The 13,766-nt window shown below is 42.7% G+C and overlaps 1 protein-coding gene across 2 annotated transcripts in view; it reads right to left on the bottom strand.

Moving 5' to 3' along the window:
- The window catches only part of EIF3A (eukaryotic translation initiation factor 3 subunit A), a 36,195-nt gene extending 24,003 nt beyond the window's left edge, over positions 1-12,192 (bottom strand). Inside the window, exons 1-6 of one of the 2 annotated variants that reach the window (XM_037495602.1) lie at positions 12,022-12,192; positions 6,885-7,075; positions 6,608-6,744; positions 6,066-6,229; positions 2,943-3,142; positions 1,389-1,597 (exon numbers count right to left, since the gene is read on the bottom strand). In XM_037495602.1, the coding sequence (XP_037351499.1) occupies positions 1,389-1,597; positions 2,943-3,142; positions 6,066-6,229; positions 6,608-6,744; positions 6,885-7,075; positions 12,022-12,070 (950 nt within the window). In that variant the 5' untranslated portion in view covers positions 12,071-12,192. Of the gene's footprint in view, positions 1-1,388; positions 1,598-2,942; positions 3,143-6,065; positions 6,230-6,607; positions 6,745-6,884; positions 7,076-11,316; positions 11,374-12,021 lie in introns of those variants that run through there. The other variant, XM_037495603.2, reaches the window with a different exon arrangement.
- Between the last annotated feature and the right edge of the window lie 1,574 nt (positions 12,193-13,766).

The following is a 13,766-nucleotide window of genomic DNA, read 5'->3' as shown; positions in this document are numbered from 1 at the left end:
CAAGATTTCTCCATCAGCCACAAGCATGGCTTACATAAGGTATAGTGAATGACATAACTAACATGTCATCAATGAGTCTCAAAAAAAAACATACTGGCAGATTCATTTAGTTGGCTTCATGTATTACTGTAACGCTAAAAGACAAGTTGGTATACATGATTCTACTAGAAGTCAAAATAAGTGTCTACCAGTAAGAGAAAAAGAATGATGTTCAGAGTTGCCAAAATTCAAATGAAATGTATTTTAAAGACCAAACAAGACTGAAATAGGTCATATACAATTGTATAAAAAAAAAAAACTGGGGCCTCCCCTGGTGGTGCAACAGTTGAGCACCGGGCTGCGAAGCTGCCCACAGCCTCTGCAGCGCCGGTTCGATCCCCGGCCACCGGCAAGGGTCCCACATGACGCACAGACCTCTCCTACCACCTGCTGTTCCCCTCAGCTATGTATTTCGTCAGCCTGCCTGTTCTGTTCCCCGCCTTGGCTCTGGTGAATTCTCTCACCCACCCGTGCTTCTGACTGTACCCAGTGCTTGTATAAATAAATAAATATTTAAAAAAAAAAAAAAGACTCAGATTTAAAAAAAATAAACTACATGCTCAATGGAATACTACTCAGCAATTAAAAATGAAGAAATAGTGCCTTTTGGGACAAACTGAATGGATCTAGAGGTAATTATGCTAATTAAAGTCAGAAAGTGAACGACAACACATGGGCTCACTCATGTACGGAATATAGAAATAACCAAAGAAAACTAACTAGCAAAACAATGAGAATTCTTAGATTCCGTGAAACTCCTGGGGCATAGTGGAGGGTGAGGCATGCACACAAATGGAGTCGTGAAGCTGTATTCTCAAATTAGAGTTATGTCAACTAGTGGCAAAACTTGAATACAACCATCTTTAAGTTGTGAATGTATCCCTCATAAATATGCCTATATTTCCATGTATATCCCAAACAATCTAGTTGTTGTTTTATAATCAAGAACAGAAAATGACTTGTTGAAACTATTTTTCTTAACTGTGTAATTTCTAAGTATATGTGGATAGAACACTCAAACCATAACAGTGTCTTTCCTAATAACCAACATTCTCAAATGGGTTTTTAGTAGAGTTGGTCACTAGACAAGACAGCTACTGAAGACCATGAATACTGCCCAAGAACAGTGAAGACACTTCTGAGAATCACCACTGGAGGGACTGCCACTGGCATCCAGCAGGTACAGCTTGGGATGCTGCTGAACATCCTATATGCAGCCGCCCACAACAAAGAATTTTCAGACTTCAAATGTTAAAAGCTAAAGTGAAGAAACTCTTGTCTACCCAGAATGCCATACGAGAAGGTATCTGTTTCATAATTTCAACACTATCAGACTACAACATTCTTACCTTTGCATCTCTTCTTGTGTTAGATTCTTTCTCATTTCTCTAGATAGATGGTAAAGGCGATGGAGTGTAGATGCATGAAAAAGAGCATTTCCAGATTTCCAAAACACAGTTGAAACTTTATTATAGTAATTTGCCATCAACTGAGGTTTAGGTGGTTTTTTAGACAAGGAGAATAGCCCATGAATATCTTCCACAGCTTTGAATGCTTCCTAAAATTAGTATAAATCACAATCAATACATTCAAAACAAAAAATAAAATATAATGCAAATCCTTTTCTGAAATCTAAAACAAAACACTGAAGAATAAAAGTGGCCAAAAAGACTAAAGAGAAACCCAAATGGGTGGGGGAGGAATAAAAGAGGCAAATAAAATCCCTTCATGTGTGGTTCTTTTGATTCACCACAAAACCTGATATATTTCAGAAAATTGCCTTAATTACAAAAATAGTAAATCCATAAACTTAAGGTAATTACAAGACACTGAAAATGTAGGACATATATTATCACACAACTTGGAGAAATAAATAAAAAAGCCTGGAATGACACAAAACACAGTAAGGTTATTTCGGAGAGATGAGATAATAGATGAAAATGTTCTTTTTACTTAACCATTTTGTCTATAATGAGTATGTCTGCTTGTCTTTTACATATTTTTTCCCCCTCTTTCCCTTTCCAGGTACTATTTTAAGGCTGTCCCTGTAGAAAAGGACATATTATGAGGAGTAGCAAATCGAATCATTTTCAACTTGGCTGAACATCCAGCAGTTTTTAGTTCTTCCATGGTAATACCAAATGATATTTAGTTATATTCAAAGCTTCAAATTATGACTACAAAACCGTATGAAATTATTTTTGCAGAAGTCTTCCAAAAAATTAAAAGTCAAGTAGGGGACAAGATTCCCAACACCACTGAGCTCTTTGCAGAACAGGATATAGTCACCCTAAGTGCCTTTTAAGCCAAACCAACTCTTAGAAAAACTTAGAAAACAATCTAATATAGTACTCTCTGACTATCTAAAGGACAACCTTTTTTCTTTTTTTTTTTTAATTTCCAAACTGATGCTACCAATACTTTCATAAAGTACTGTAGGATTACTACAAAAAATGAAAGACACAAAGATTTCCTTTTTTTATCTGAGTAAACAAGACATAAAATCACCATCAACGGCCTCCTTGGTGGCACAGGAATTAAATGTCTCAGTGCTATCAAGTTATTGCCAGGCATTGCAGCATGAGTTCAATCCCCAGGCAAGAAACTAACCTATATGGGCAGGGAGCTGACCCACATGGCACAGCAGACCTCTCCTGTCTTGCCCGCTGCTCCCCTCAGCTGGTGCATTTCAGTAGATCTGCCTGTTCTTCCTCCCACTGTCTGTTGAATCCTCTATGCCCCGCACCTCTGGCCTATACCCCAATTCTTGTATCATAAATTAAAAAAAAAAAACCTTAAAAAAAAAAAATCACCACCAAATTGCTATTAGGAGAAAAAGAAACCTTACACTCATGTGGGGAGGGAGAGGTACGACAAAGAAAAACTAGTTCTTCACAACATACCTGCCACAGTTCCATGCTGATAGCACTGTCCAACTGAACGAGTCTGGTTTCCAAATGCATGGACTGGCTCTCTGGATTATTAAGATTGATTGCTGTACTCTGGTTATGGTGGCGCTGAATCTGCGACAAGTGCATTCTCAAATTGTCACACAGTTTACGAAATTCAGCCTTACGGGTGTATTGCAGGCAGAATTTGAAAGCTGTAAGCATAATTGTAAAACATATTAAGATACTTTTCACCATTGCCTTAAATATATGAAAAGGATTTTTTTAATGTACATTGACAAACTCTTTAAAAAGATTTACCAAATTCATTAGTCTCTAGAATTCGGACCCGTAACTCACTCTGTACCCGAACTACTTTTTTTGATTGAATCAAATCCAAGGTGATTATAATTATCAGTCCTAGCCTCGGAATAAAATACAGCCTGGGAGAGCTTACAAATGGACAATTAATCAAAATCAGGTGTACGGGGGACTCACCTTTTGCCTATCACTTCAAATTCTAAAAGAATTTTTAAAAATCTAATCTAAAATAATGTGACTTGTTACCTGATTTACACAGAAACAATAAGCTTTTGCACTAATCAAAACTATATACTGGGGCCTCCCTGGTGGCACAGGGGATTGCGGGAAGACCCACATGGCACAGCAGACCTCCCCTGTCTAGCCCACTGCACCCCTCCAGCAGTGTATTTCAGAGGATCTGCCTGTTCTGCTCCCCACTCTCTCTGGTGAATCTTCTCACCCTCCATACCTCTGGCCTACACCCCAGTTCTTGTATGCATAAATAAGTAAAAATAAATGTTTAAAAAAAACTGCATAACGCCCACCTTTTAGTAACCTAATTTAAACTGTATACGTAAATGTATATATGAACTAATTGCTCCATCATTAAAACACAGTAATTCTGTCACAGAAAACTCTGCCTAGAATAATTTTTTTGGAATTCCTTTGCCCTTCTTTAAAAAAACAAGTACTTTGGGCCTCCCGGTGGCGCAGCAGTTGAGCGCTGGGTTGCAAAGCTTCCCGGGCCTCTGCGGCGCCGGTTCGATCCCCGGCTGCTCCCAGGCCACCGGAGGAGGGTCCCACATGGCGCGCAGACCTCTCATGCCGCCCGCTGCTCCCCTCAGCAGTGTACTTCGGTCCTTCTGCCTGCTCTGCTCCCTGCTCTGGCTCTGGTGAATTCTCTCACCCTCCCGCGCTTCTGACTGTACCCAGTGCATGTATAAACAAACAAACAAATGAATAAATAAAAACATGCCTCTATAAAAAAAAAAAAAGAACAATGATGTAAAAAATATAAAAAGAAAAAGAAAAAAATTTAAAAAAAAAAAAAAAAAAAAAAAAAAAACAAGTACTTCTAGGGCCTCCCCGGTGGCGCAGCGGTTGAGCGCTGGGTTGCAAAGCTGCCCGCAGCCTCTGCAGCACCCGTTCGATCCCTGGCTGCTCCCCGGCCACCAGAGGAGGGTCCCGCATGGTGCGCAGACCTCTCCTGCCGCCCGCTGCTCCCCTCAGCAGTGTACTTCGGTCCTTCTGCCTGCTCTGCTCCCTGCTCTGGCTCTGGTGAATTCTCTCACCCTCCCGCGCTTCTGACTGTACCCAGTGCTTGTATAAGTAAATAAAAATAAATCTGAAAAAAAAAAAAAAGTACTTCTACTTCCATACGCCTAAAACAATTGAGATGCAGTTAATATTTATCAGCATTAATTAAAAAGTCCATGTTGGAATGTATGAAATAAAAATTCACATATGCCAGCCATACAAGCAAACGGAATTTAAGTTTTCATACATCTCTTAGAATACTCTTAGTCACAAAGTCACTTAAAATGAAGGAAACAAATGCCAATCATCCCTATATTTAAAAGACTGGCAACACAAGCTCATACCAAGGACAAAGTAAGAAAACTCACTCAAACCACATAAATCCCAGTCATACAGACAAAGGTTGCACTGACACTAAGAAAAAATAATGTGACAGTAAAGGAATAAGATTGGGAAAACAGGCTCAATGTAGTCCTTCAGATTAAAAATAGATGCAGGAAAAAAATAAAATAAAAAATATTCAGAATAACTGAATACTTTCTATAATCTTAGGTCATCAAGATTTGATTCAGGGCCTCCCCAGTGGTGCAGTGGGTTGAGCGCAGCGCTGTGAAGCTGTCTGCAGCCTCTGTAGCGCGGGTTCAATTTCCAGCTGGCCAGGGAGATACACACATGGTGCAGCAGACCTCTCCTGTTTCACCCGCTGCTCCCCTCAGCAGTGTATTGGTCAATCTGCCTGTTCTGCTACCTACTCTGTCTCTGGTGAATTCTCTCACCAACCCACCCCCCGCACCTCTGGCCTGTACCCCAGTTCTTGTATAAATAAATCTTTTTAAAAAAAAAAAAAAGATTTGATTCAGTGTTCAGTAAACTGCTTAAGAAAAATATCTATTTTTCATGGAATTGGAGCTTAAAAAAGATTTCAGAAACTATGCACAGTAGGGTAGCTTGCCCTAGAAGATGCAGTAATGGAGTTAATGGCAGAACAACTTTGCCAGAAAGTATATAAATGTTAACCTTATTTTATCAGTCACCTGGAAAAATCTGAACTATTCTAAAATACCTTTATATGGTCTTTCAGACATCAATGGAATACACTCCATATAATCAATGGAATTAACTCATAACTAAGACAAGTTTCTTATACTGTGACTTATTTAATAATTCAAATGAGTGTCAATCATCTTTCAATAAGGATAAAAAACAAAAAAAATACTATGGAGAAAAAGTTTATAGTTAATTTTTTAAATAGCTTAACAGTTAATCTATTTTTTTAATTAATATTTTATTTTATATAACTCTTACATCGTTTTTCATTTTTGCATAATGTATGCATTTTCCTTTTGGTTATATTCCCCATACAATTGCACCCCCCCTTGTTTTGACCCTAGTCCTTTCTCTCCCCTTCCCCCTCCCAGTGTGTCTCTGGTTTATAGTTGCTCGTTGATTTGACTTTTACTTTGTATTAATTAGTCTTTTTCCTGGTCCCTTATTTAGGTTTTCTAAATTCCTGCTATGAGTGAGACCATCCAGTTAATCTATTCTTAAGTCAACTTTTTAAACCCGTTCCCATTTTACCTTGTTGGGCAATATCATGGTAGAGACGTTCCACTCTAGAATTATTTCGAAGGAGGTCCAAACACTGTCTATACGATTCCCACAGGAATTTAACCCATGGAGTTAAAAGTAACCTGTCAGTACGATCCTGGGTGTCTTCACCACTTACAGCACTTAGGAGAACACTACAAAGACACCAAAAACATCGATAGCCATTTCAGATATGATTTCCCACTTTGCCATATGATTAAAAAAACCAAAGCCAACAACAATCACCATAAAACTGCTAATTTTCCACACTATTTTAGACATACTATTAAGTTGTCACGTAGTGGCCACATATTTTAATTCCCAATCTATACCATAAGCATTTAAATTATGTTCACCTATCTGAAGGTTGTGATTTTCCACATTTTAGAATTTTCAATAGTGAATATTTTATAAGGTTACTACACATTTAAATTTCAAAGATAAGCATTCTTTCTAATAAGCATCTACTTCAGATGGGTATGCTAGGAAATATGTTAAGGAAAACAGATAAATTAGCAGTTTAGCCCACACACCTTTCAGGAGTTTGAATATTGTCCAGATCTTCTATATCTAAGACCATTTGCTGGGACTCTTCTTTAGCAGCCTCAGTTTTTTCCTCTGCCAATTTCAAGTATGCCCTAACAACATCCTCCAGAGATTTGATGTTCACCTAAACGCCCCCCCAAATAAAAAAACAAAAAGCATAAAACATTTTCCCAAAGAATTTTTTAATATTAGACATAAAATACAGTAACTTTGAAAGTAAACACCACTGAAAGTTAAAAATATAAAAGCCATTTCTGTTCATACCTGTTGACATATGTTCTTATACTGGTATAATCCTTCCTTAGCCAAGTGGCTCTTGCGAAGATCCACACAAAGTTCCAAGTATTTCAACATAATTGGCTCGTGTATCTTTTGCCATGTTCTATGTTTCTTACTTTTCATAACATCATAAAGTACATCCAAAGCAGGTTGCTTTTTGCCAACCTCAAGAAATTCTGAAAAAGCAATTCAGGAAAATTAAAATCAGCAATGTCTACCATTCAGAAGTCTAAATTCTGTTTTAATCGACACAATTTCTGAATTCTTTGCCATCTTTTTTTTAGGTGTCATTTTTTTTTTTTTTTTACTTCTAAAGCTATGCCAAAACTATCCAAAGTAAAGCAATGAAAAATTAGTACTATCTCAAAATATGGTCTACACGCAAAACTGGATTTCACTCAAATCCACTGAATCAATGATATCTGATTACAAATTCCAGAAACTGAACTGATAAGAAAAAAAAATCCCCCCCTGCAAATGCAGAAAAGTTCAAATATGACTTTGGTCACAGTGACCTGGCTGAGGAAATTCATGCTAATTCACACTAAGACTTCGGGCAGAAAAACAAATCAAATGCTTTTGTTCCTCTTTGATGAACTGACTATGGGGGGGGGGTCTATTTCTGGGCTCTCTGTTCTGCTCATTCTCTATTGATCTACATGGCTAGTCTTGCCAATTTCTGACTGTGAGTACCATACATAGTTAAGTCTTGAAATCAGGTAGTGTGACTGTCTCAACTTATCCTTCAATATTGTATTGTATTTTGATTTTCTATAGAAATTTTAGATTTAAGCTCAAGGGATCTACCAAACATCTCACTGGGACGGACTTTCATTGGAATTGTGTTCAATCTATATATCAAGTATGGAAAAACTGAACCTTATGATTTAGACTTTGAATCAATGCACCAAAAAACAGCTTATTTAGCCAAGTCTAAATATGAGAAAAATATCAAATCCTAATTGAGGGACAATCCACAAAACACTTGACCAATGCTCCTCAAAACTATCAGGTCATCACAAATCAAGTAAAGTAAGAAACTGACACAACAGAGAGTAGCCTAAAGAGACACAACTCAATGCATAATATCCTGGACGGCATTCTGGAATAGAAAAAAGATATTCGGAAAAGCTGTGGAAAAATGAACAAAATATGGACTTTTGCAGATAACAATGAAATCAGTCACTTGTAAAAATGTACTATTTATCGCTTATATGGTTAAGACAAATTTATAGGGAAAATTGTGTGGCATATATGGGAACTCTGCTATCTTTGCAATAATCTGTAAACATCAAACTTGTAAAATTAAAAGTTTATTTTTAAAAACTGAGGGAAACACACCTCGAATGGAAAGCAAAGCACATACTTGAATTTACTATGGCCTAAACTTGAAGGCATTCTTTACGTGACAATATCTAAAAGTCAAGTTCCAATTTATGTACACTGCTTATATGAAATTCGGTCAAAAGCATATGCTCCTCTTATCACATTTCTGACCAATGTCACAATTTATCTTTTTCTCATCTTATATCTTCTTTTGCACACTTAATAGGCTTGGGGAAAGTTATTTAACTATTAAGTTATGTGGTTATGCTCAACCTAAAACAATAATCACTAAATTTGGGCCTCCCTGGTGGTGCAAGGGGTTAAGACGCAACCTATGAAGCAGACTTCTCCTGCCTTGCCTGCTGCTCCCCTCAGCAGTGTTTCTTCTGTCAATCTGCCTTTTCTGTTCCCCACTCTATCTTTGGTGAATCCTCTAGCCCCCCACACCTCTGGCCTGCACCCCAGTTCTTGTATGCGTAAGTGAATAAATCTTTGGAAAAAAAAAAAGAAATCTTTGACAAATTCTTTTTAAGAGTGAATCTAACAATGTATATCATTATCAGGTAACTGCTAAGCGAACAATAAGCAAATAGGTTCCTTATTTGGGGGTTTCACGAGATTCACAGATTTAGTAATTCGCTACCATTTCTATTTCCTGCCATCACATTTCAGGAATGTTGCTTCCAAAGACCGCTTCCTTAAAGGAAAGGCCAAACAACAGTCTAACACTGATATACTAAAAAGCTTGCATCAGGGTAATTCACAAAAATACATACTGAAGTGAGGACCTTGCACAATATCCTCCTTTCATCCCTTCTCATGTCAAATCCTATTCCTTACAAGCAAATGAATACAAATTCTTCAATACTTCAAGTTAATCTCAGTAATAATCCTGCCATTATCAGATAAAGTCCATTTGCAGTTAATTTTATTACCAAACAATCGCACCAAATGAAACAAAGATGTAATGGAAGGAGATACTATGCTGGAATAATAAGTGTTTCTGTTGTTTTGGGTTTTGTCCCCCCTAAAATTCAACAACAGGTGTTTTACACAACTATCAAAAATAGTATCAGCAAAAAACTTGGAGCCAATGCCTTTAATTTTAGCCTTTCCATTAAGAACATCACAGCAATAATACTAAAATGACTTTTTTTAATCTCATTCCCAATCCTACACTGAAGAGTTAACTCTTACACTGCTGTATGTAAGCATGCGTGCAACATGGAACAGGCACAAAGAGTTAAAGTCGAAAGCTGGTCCAGCAAGATGTGGTGACAAAATGCTTAATTGCCTAAAAACAATTCACTTTCCCAAGCTTTATTTTTAAGTGGGAAAGTGTGTTTCTTCTTGTTATTCTAAAATAAAAGTACGGTTCAGGGACGGAACTTAAAAATATTTTTCACTTCCTAAGAGTCAATTATTTGATTCCAAATCCCATACTTCCAAATTCTGAAACAATCAGTTCCAACAAAGCAAATGATTAAAAAAAATATAGGCCAGACAACCCCTGCCACGACCAAGAAAAAGAGAAAGTATGTGGAGACCGGGCAAGGGTGTGGAAAAACTAGAACAGGAACAGATTTAACATGATGCTTAGTCTCTGTCTTTAACCTAGCATGAAAGAATTTAGGCCTCTGAATTACCTATTGAGGAAAAAAAACAAAAACATTTGAGGCTGGAAAGAACTACGATCCACTAGATGCTCTATTACAATATTTAAAGAAATGTTCATTTCTAGACTGATGTTCTTGATATAAAATTTGAAATCTGGATGGGTATTTTGAGTTTACCTTTCATGCAATGATGAAACTATGTATCTATAAAGAAAAGGTTTAGGCTAGCCCCATTCATTTACACTCGTTTGTTTGTGTAACAGAACAAGTAGATGAGCTATTATGTTACACACCTTAAGGGTTTAAAAGCAATTTCATTTTTAAGTCAATGGTTGTAGAGCGTAGCTAAAAGGCTGTTACAGGGTCTGGAGCAACCAATTTGGCACCACTAACAATATAATCTGGAAAAAGTTTTCTCCATATGATTCCAGCAGGAAGGGGATGCATTTCTTAGAGGTAAGGTCAGGATCAAGTTCTCATATTCCTGAACAATTACTAAGATTATTTCCAGAAATATTGCTCTGAAACAACAGACACACTGACTTAAAGGTCTGTTCCACTTAAATTTATTCACATTTTACCAAGAAAATGTAAAGGATCAGATCTAAATGTGTTTATGGTTATATTTAGCTAAAACGGGACTTTCAAATGAAATCTACGTTGACCATCCGATCTGAAATTTTGAATGCAATGCCATGTGCCATCCACATTGCGCCGAGAAGGCTCTCACTCACTAGACCAAAGGCAGTAAGAAAGTCATTACTTGAAAGCCTTCTCCATCGCAGAAACACTCAACCTACCTCCTAGAAGGAGTTAAGAGTCTTTTCTTGAAAGCTACACACGAAATTTAAGTTTTCACACACGCAGTATCCCTTTCTCAAAGTGCCTACTTTCAGAGACTTTCCCCAACTTGCCCTTCATGCGTCAAATCTATTTCAATTTAGAAAATGTAGGCTACGATTTGTCACACACCACACATCCCTTCCAATTTTAAAAAGCTACGGAAATGTTAAGTTCACGTGAAGATTCGGAAGGGAGGCGGGAGAGAGGACAGGCCCGAACACACCAAACGTGGACTATTTAGACCGACGAGATTACGGTGCCTTTGAGCAGGGGGAAAAAAAGGCCAGTGAGTGGGTAAAGCACCCAAATGACTGTAAAACATCCACGACAGCAATCAGAGCAGTCATTTCATGCCAGTCATTTTGCGTACCATAAATCTAAGGCTCAAAACATGAAAAAAAAGTTTTCATTCTTTTTAAAAGCCCTTAAAATGAAGTTGTGAAGAGCAGAGAGACGCAGAATAATGTGCACCTCCACATGCCAACGTAATAAATGCCTCCAGAGCACACCAGGGCGCGCACACGCCCCGAAAAGCACCCCTGGCTTTAGTGCCCATTTGGAAAAAGGAATCTCAGGCAGCAGCGCTGTGGCCCAAAAAAAAAAAAAAAAAAGGCTGATCTGCGAGCCGAGACCTTGGTTTTAGCTTGAGCCTCCTGGCTCGACAACCGCCTCCCGGAGTGACCTTGGGCCCCGCAGCCTCCCTCTCCGGCCTCCGTTTCGCTATCTCTGCGCGATCCCGAAGTTTCCCCAAGGCGAACTCGGCTCCAACTTCCCGGGGTCCGGGGCTCGGGCGGCCGCCAGCCCACGCCGGGGAAACCACACCCCGCCCGGGGCGCCGGGGAGCTGGTCGGCGGCCCGCGGCGGCCCCGGAGGCCGGGCTGAGGGCGGGCCCCGACCGGCGCCGCGGCGCGGGCTGGGGGGCGGGGGCCGCGGGGGGCCGGCCCGGCCGCCGGCCCGGCGGGAGGTGGAGCCGCGGCGCTCGCGTGCATTGTCCCCGGGAGGGAGCCATGTTTCCTCCGCCCGGCGCTCCCAGATGGCGGCCGGGGTCGCGGGGCCGGGCGGACGAGCGCCCGGGGCCGGGGGGCGGCCGCGGGCGGGGGGCCCGGGCCCGGGGGGGCCAGTTTCCGGGGCGACGGCCCCGAGGCGCGCCCGGGGCGGCGAGGGGAGGCAGGGCCCCCCGAGCGGCGGTTCCCGGCCGGCGGGGCGAGGGGGGAGCCCGCCGGGCCGCGGGCCGGGCCCCCGGCCGCCGGCCCCGTCCCCGGCCCGGCCGGGCGGCGGCGGCGCGGGGAAGGCCGGGCCTCGACCTCGGCGCCCGGCGCGGCGCGATCGCTCCTCACCGTTGGCGCGCTTGAGGGCATTTTCCGGCCTCTGGAAATAGGCCGGCATCGCGGCGGCAGGCTCGGCTCAGCCGGCGGCGGCGAGGTCCGCAGGGCCCGGGCGGAGAGGAGTCGGGGACGGCGAGCTCCACGCGCCGCGCAGCAGCCGCCCGCGCCCGGCCGGCCAGAGACGGAAAGGAAGGAGCCACGTGACCCCGCGCGGCGGCGCCGCCGCCGCCCAGGCCCCGGATGTAGGAGCGGGCCTCGGCGCGCGCGCCGCCCCTCCCCCGCGCGCAGGCGCGCTGGCGTCGCGCGCCCGGGCTGACGTGGCGCGGCCCCGCGCGCCGCGCTGCCCGCGGACTCTGCGGGGTAACGCTAGGGCGAGGCGGCCGGGCCCCCCGCTCTCCGCGCGAGGGAGGAGGGGAAGGTGGGTTTGGGTCCGCGCTCCTGCGGGCGGCCGGGCAGGTTCGCGGCCTGCACGCCGTCCGGGCCGGGGATGGCGGCTCACCCTCATGGACCAGGTGGAAGGAGGGGCGCAGTCGCCCCAATATTTTTATTTCCCACCTTGCCGACAGGGAAAGTGGGGTTTGGGGTCGCGGAAAGCGCGCTGGAGCCGAAGCTGGAGGACGGACCGACCGGGCCGGAGCAGTCGCCCCGCAGCCGCCGCCGGCTTCGTGATATTTAAAATTACAAACATGGGGCCTCCCCGGTGGCGCAGCGGTTGAGCGCTGGGTTGCGAAGCTGCACACGGCCTCTGCAGCGCTGGTTCGATCCCCGGCTGCTCCCCGGCCACCGGAGGAGGGTCCCACATGGCACAAGGACCTCTCCTGCCGCCCGCTGCTCCCCTCAGCAGTGTGCTTCGGTCCTTCTGCCTGCTCTGCTCCCCGCTCTGGCTCTGGTGAATTCTCTCACCCTCCCGCGCTTCTGACTGTACCCAGTGCATGTATAAACAAAACAAACAAACAAACCAACAAATAAATAAATAAAACATGCCTCTAAAAAAAAAAAATAAATAAATAAAATAAAATAAAATTACAAACATAAGAAGGAAAGATCGCAAACGTAAGAAAGTTGAGTGTTCGTGAAAATTATCTGCCAGGCCCATAACTGCAGGCTTTTGTTAGTAACTATTTTAATCTTCAACCATTACTATACCTGGAAGCGAAACCCCATCAAATTACTCAAGTGCTTGGTATAAAATTCAGGTGAGGGCCTCCCTGGCGGCGCACGGGGTTAAGCGCCACACTATGAAGCAATCTGCAGCCTCTGCACACGAGTTCGATCCCAGGCCCGCCCGAGAGCAACCCACATAGTGCGGCAGACCGCTCCTGTCTCGCCCGCTGCTCCCCTCAGCAGTGTATTAGTCTGCCTGTTCTGTTCCCCACTCTGTCTCTGGTGGATCCTTTCACACACACCACACATACACTGCTGGCCTGTACCCCAGTTCCTTTATGCATAAATAAATCTTTAAAAAAAAGTGGGGGGCCTCCCTGGTGCCATAAGGGGGCAACCTACATGGCACAGCAGACCTCCTCTGACTTGCCCTCTGCTCCCCTTAGAAGTGTACTTCAATCTGCCTGTTTCGTTCCCCACTCTCTGGTGAATCCTCTCACCCCCTGCACCTCTGGCCTGTACCCCAGTTCTTGTATGCATAAATAAAATGAATGTTTTTTAAAAAAATTTTAAATGTAAAAAAAGAGAAAAAAATCACAAAATGCTTAGATTGCATATGTGTCTGATCTTACTCCCCCAAAAAATAAACCAGA

The sequence above is a fragment of the Talpa occidentalis genome, unplaced genomic scaffold, assembly GCF_014898055.3.
Source record: "Talpa occidentalis isolate TD23 unplaced genomic scaffold, MPIMG_talOcc4v2.1 talOcc4.8, whole genome shotgun sequence".
NCBI classification, from domain to species: domain Eukaryota; kingdom Metazoa; phylum Chordata; class Mammalia; order Eulipotyphla; family Talpidae; genus Talpa; species Talpa occidentalis.
The sequence above is the reverse complement of the archived record's forward strand: the minus strand, read 5'-3'. Positions and strand labels throughout refer to the sequence as shown.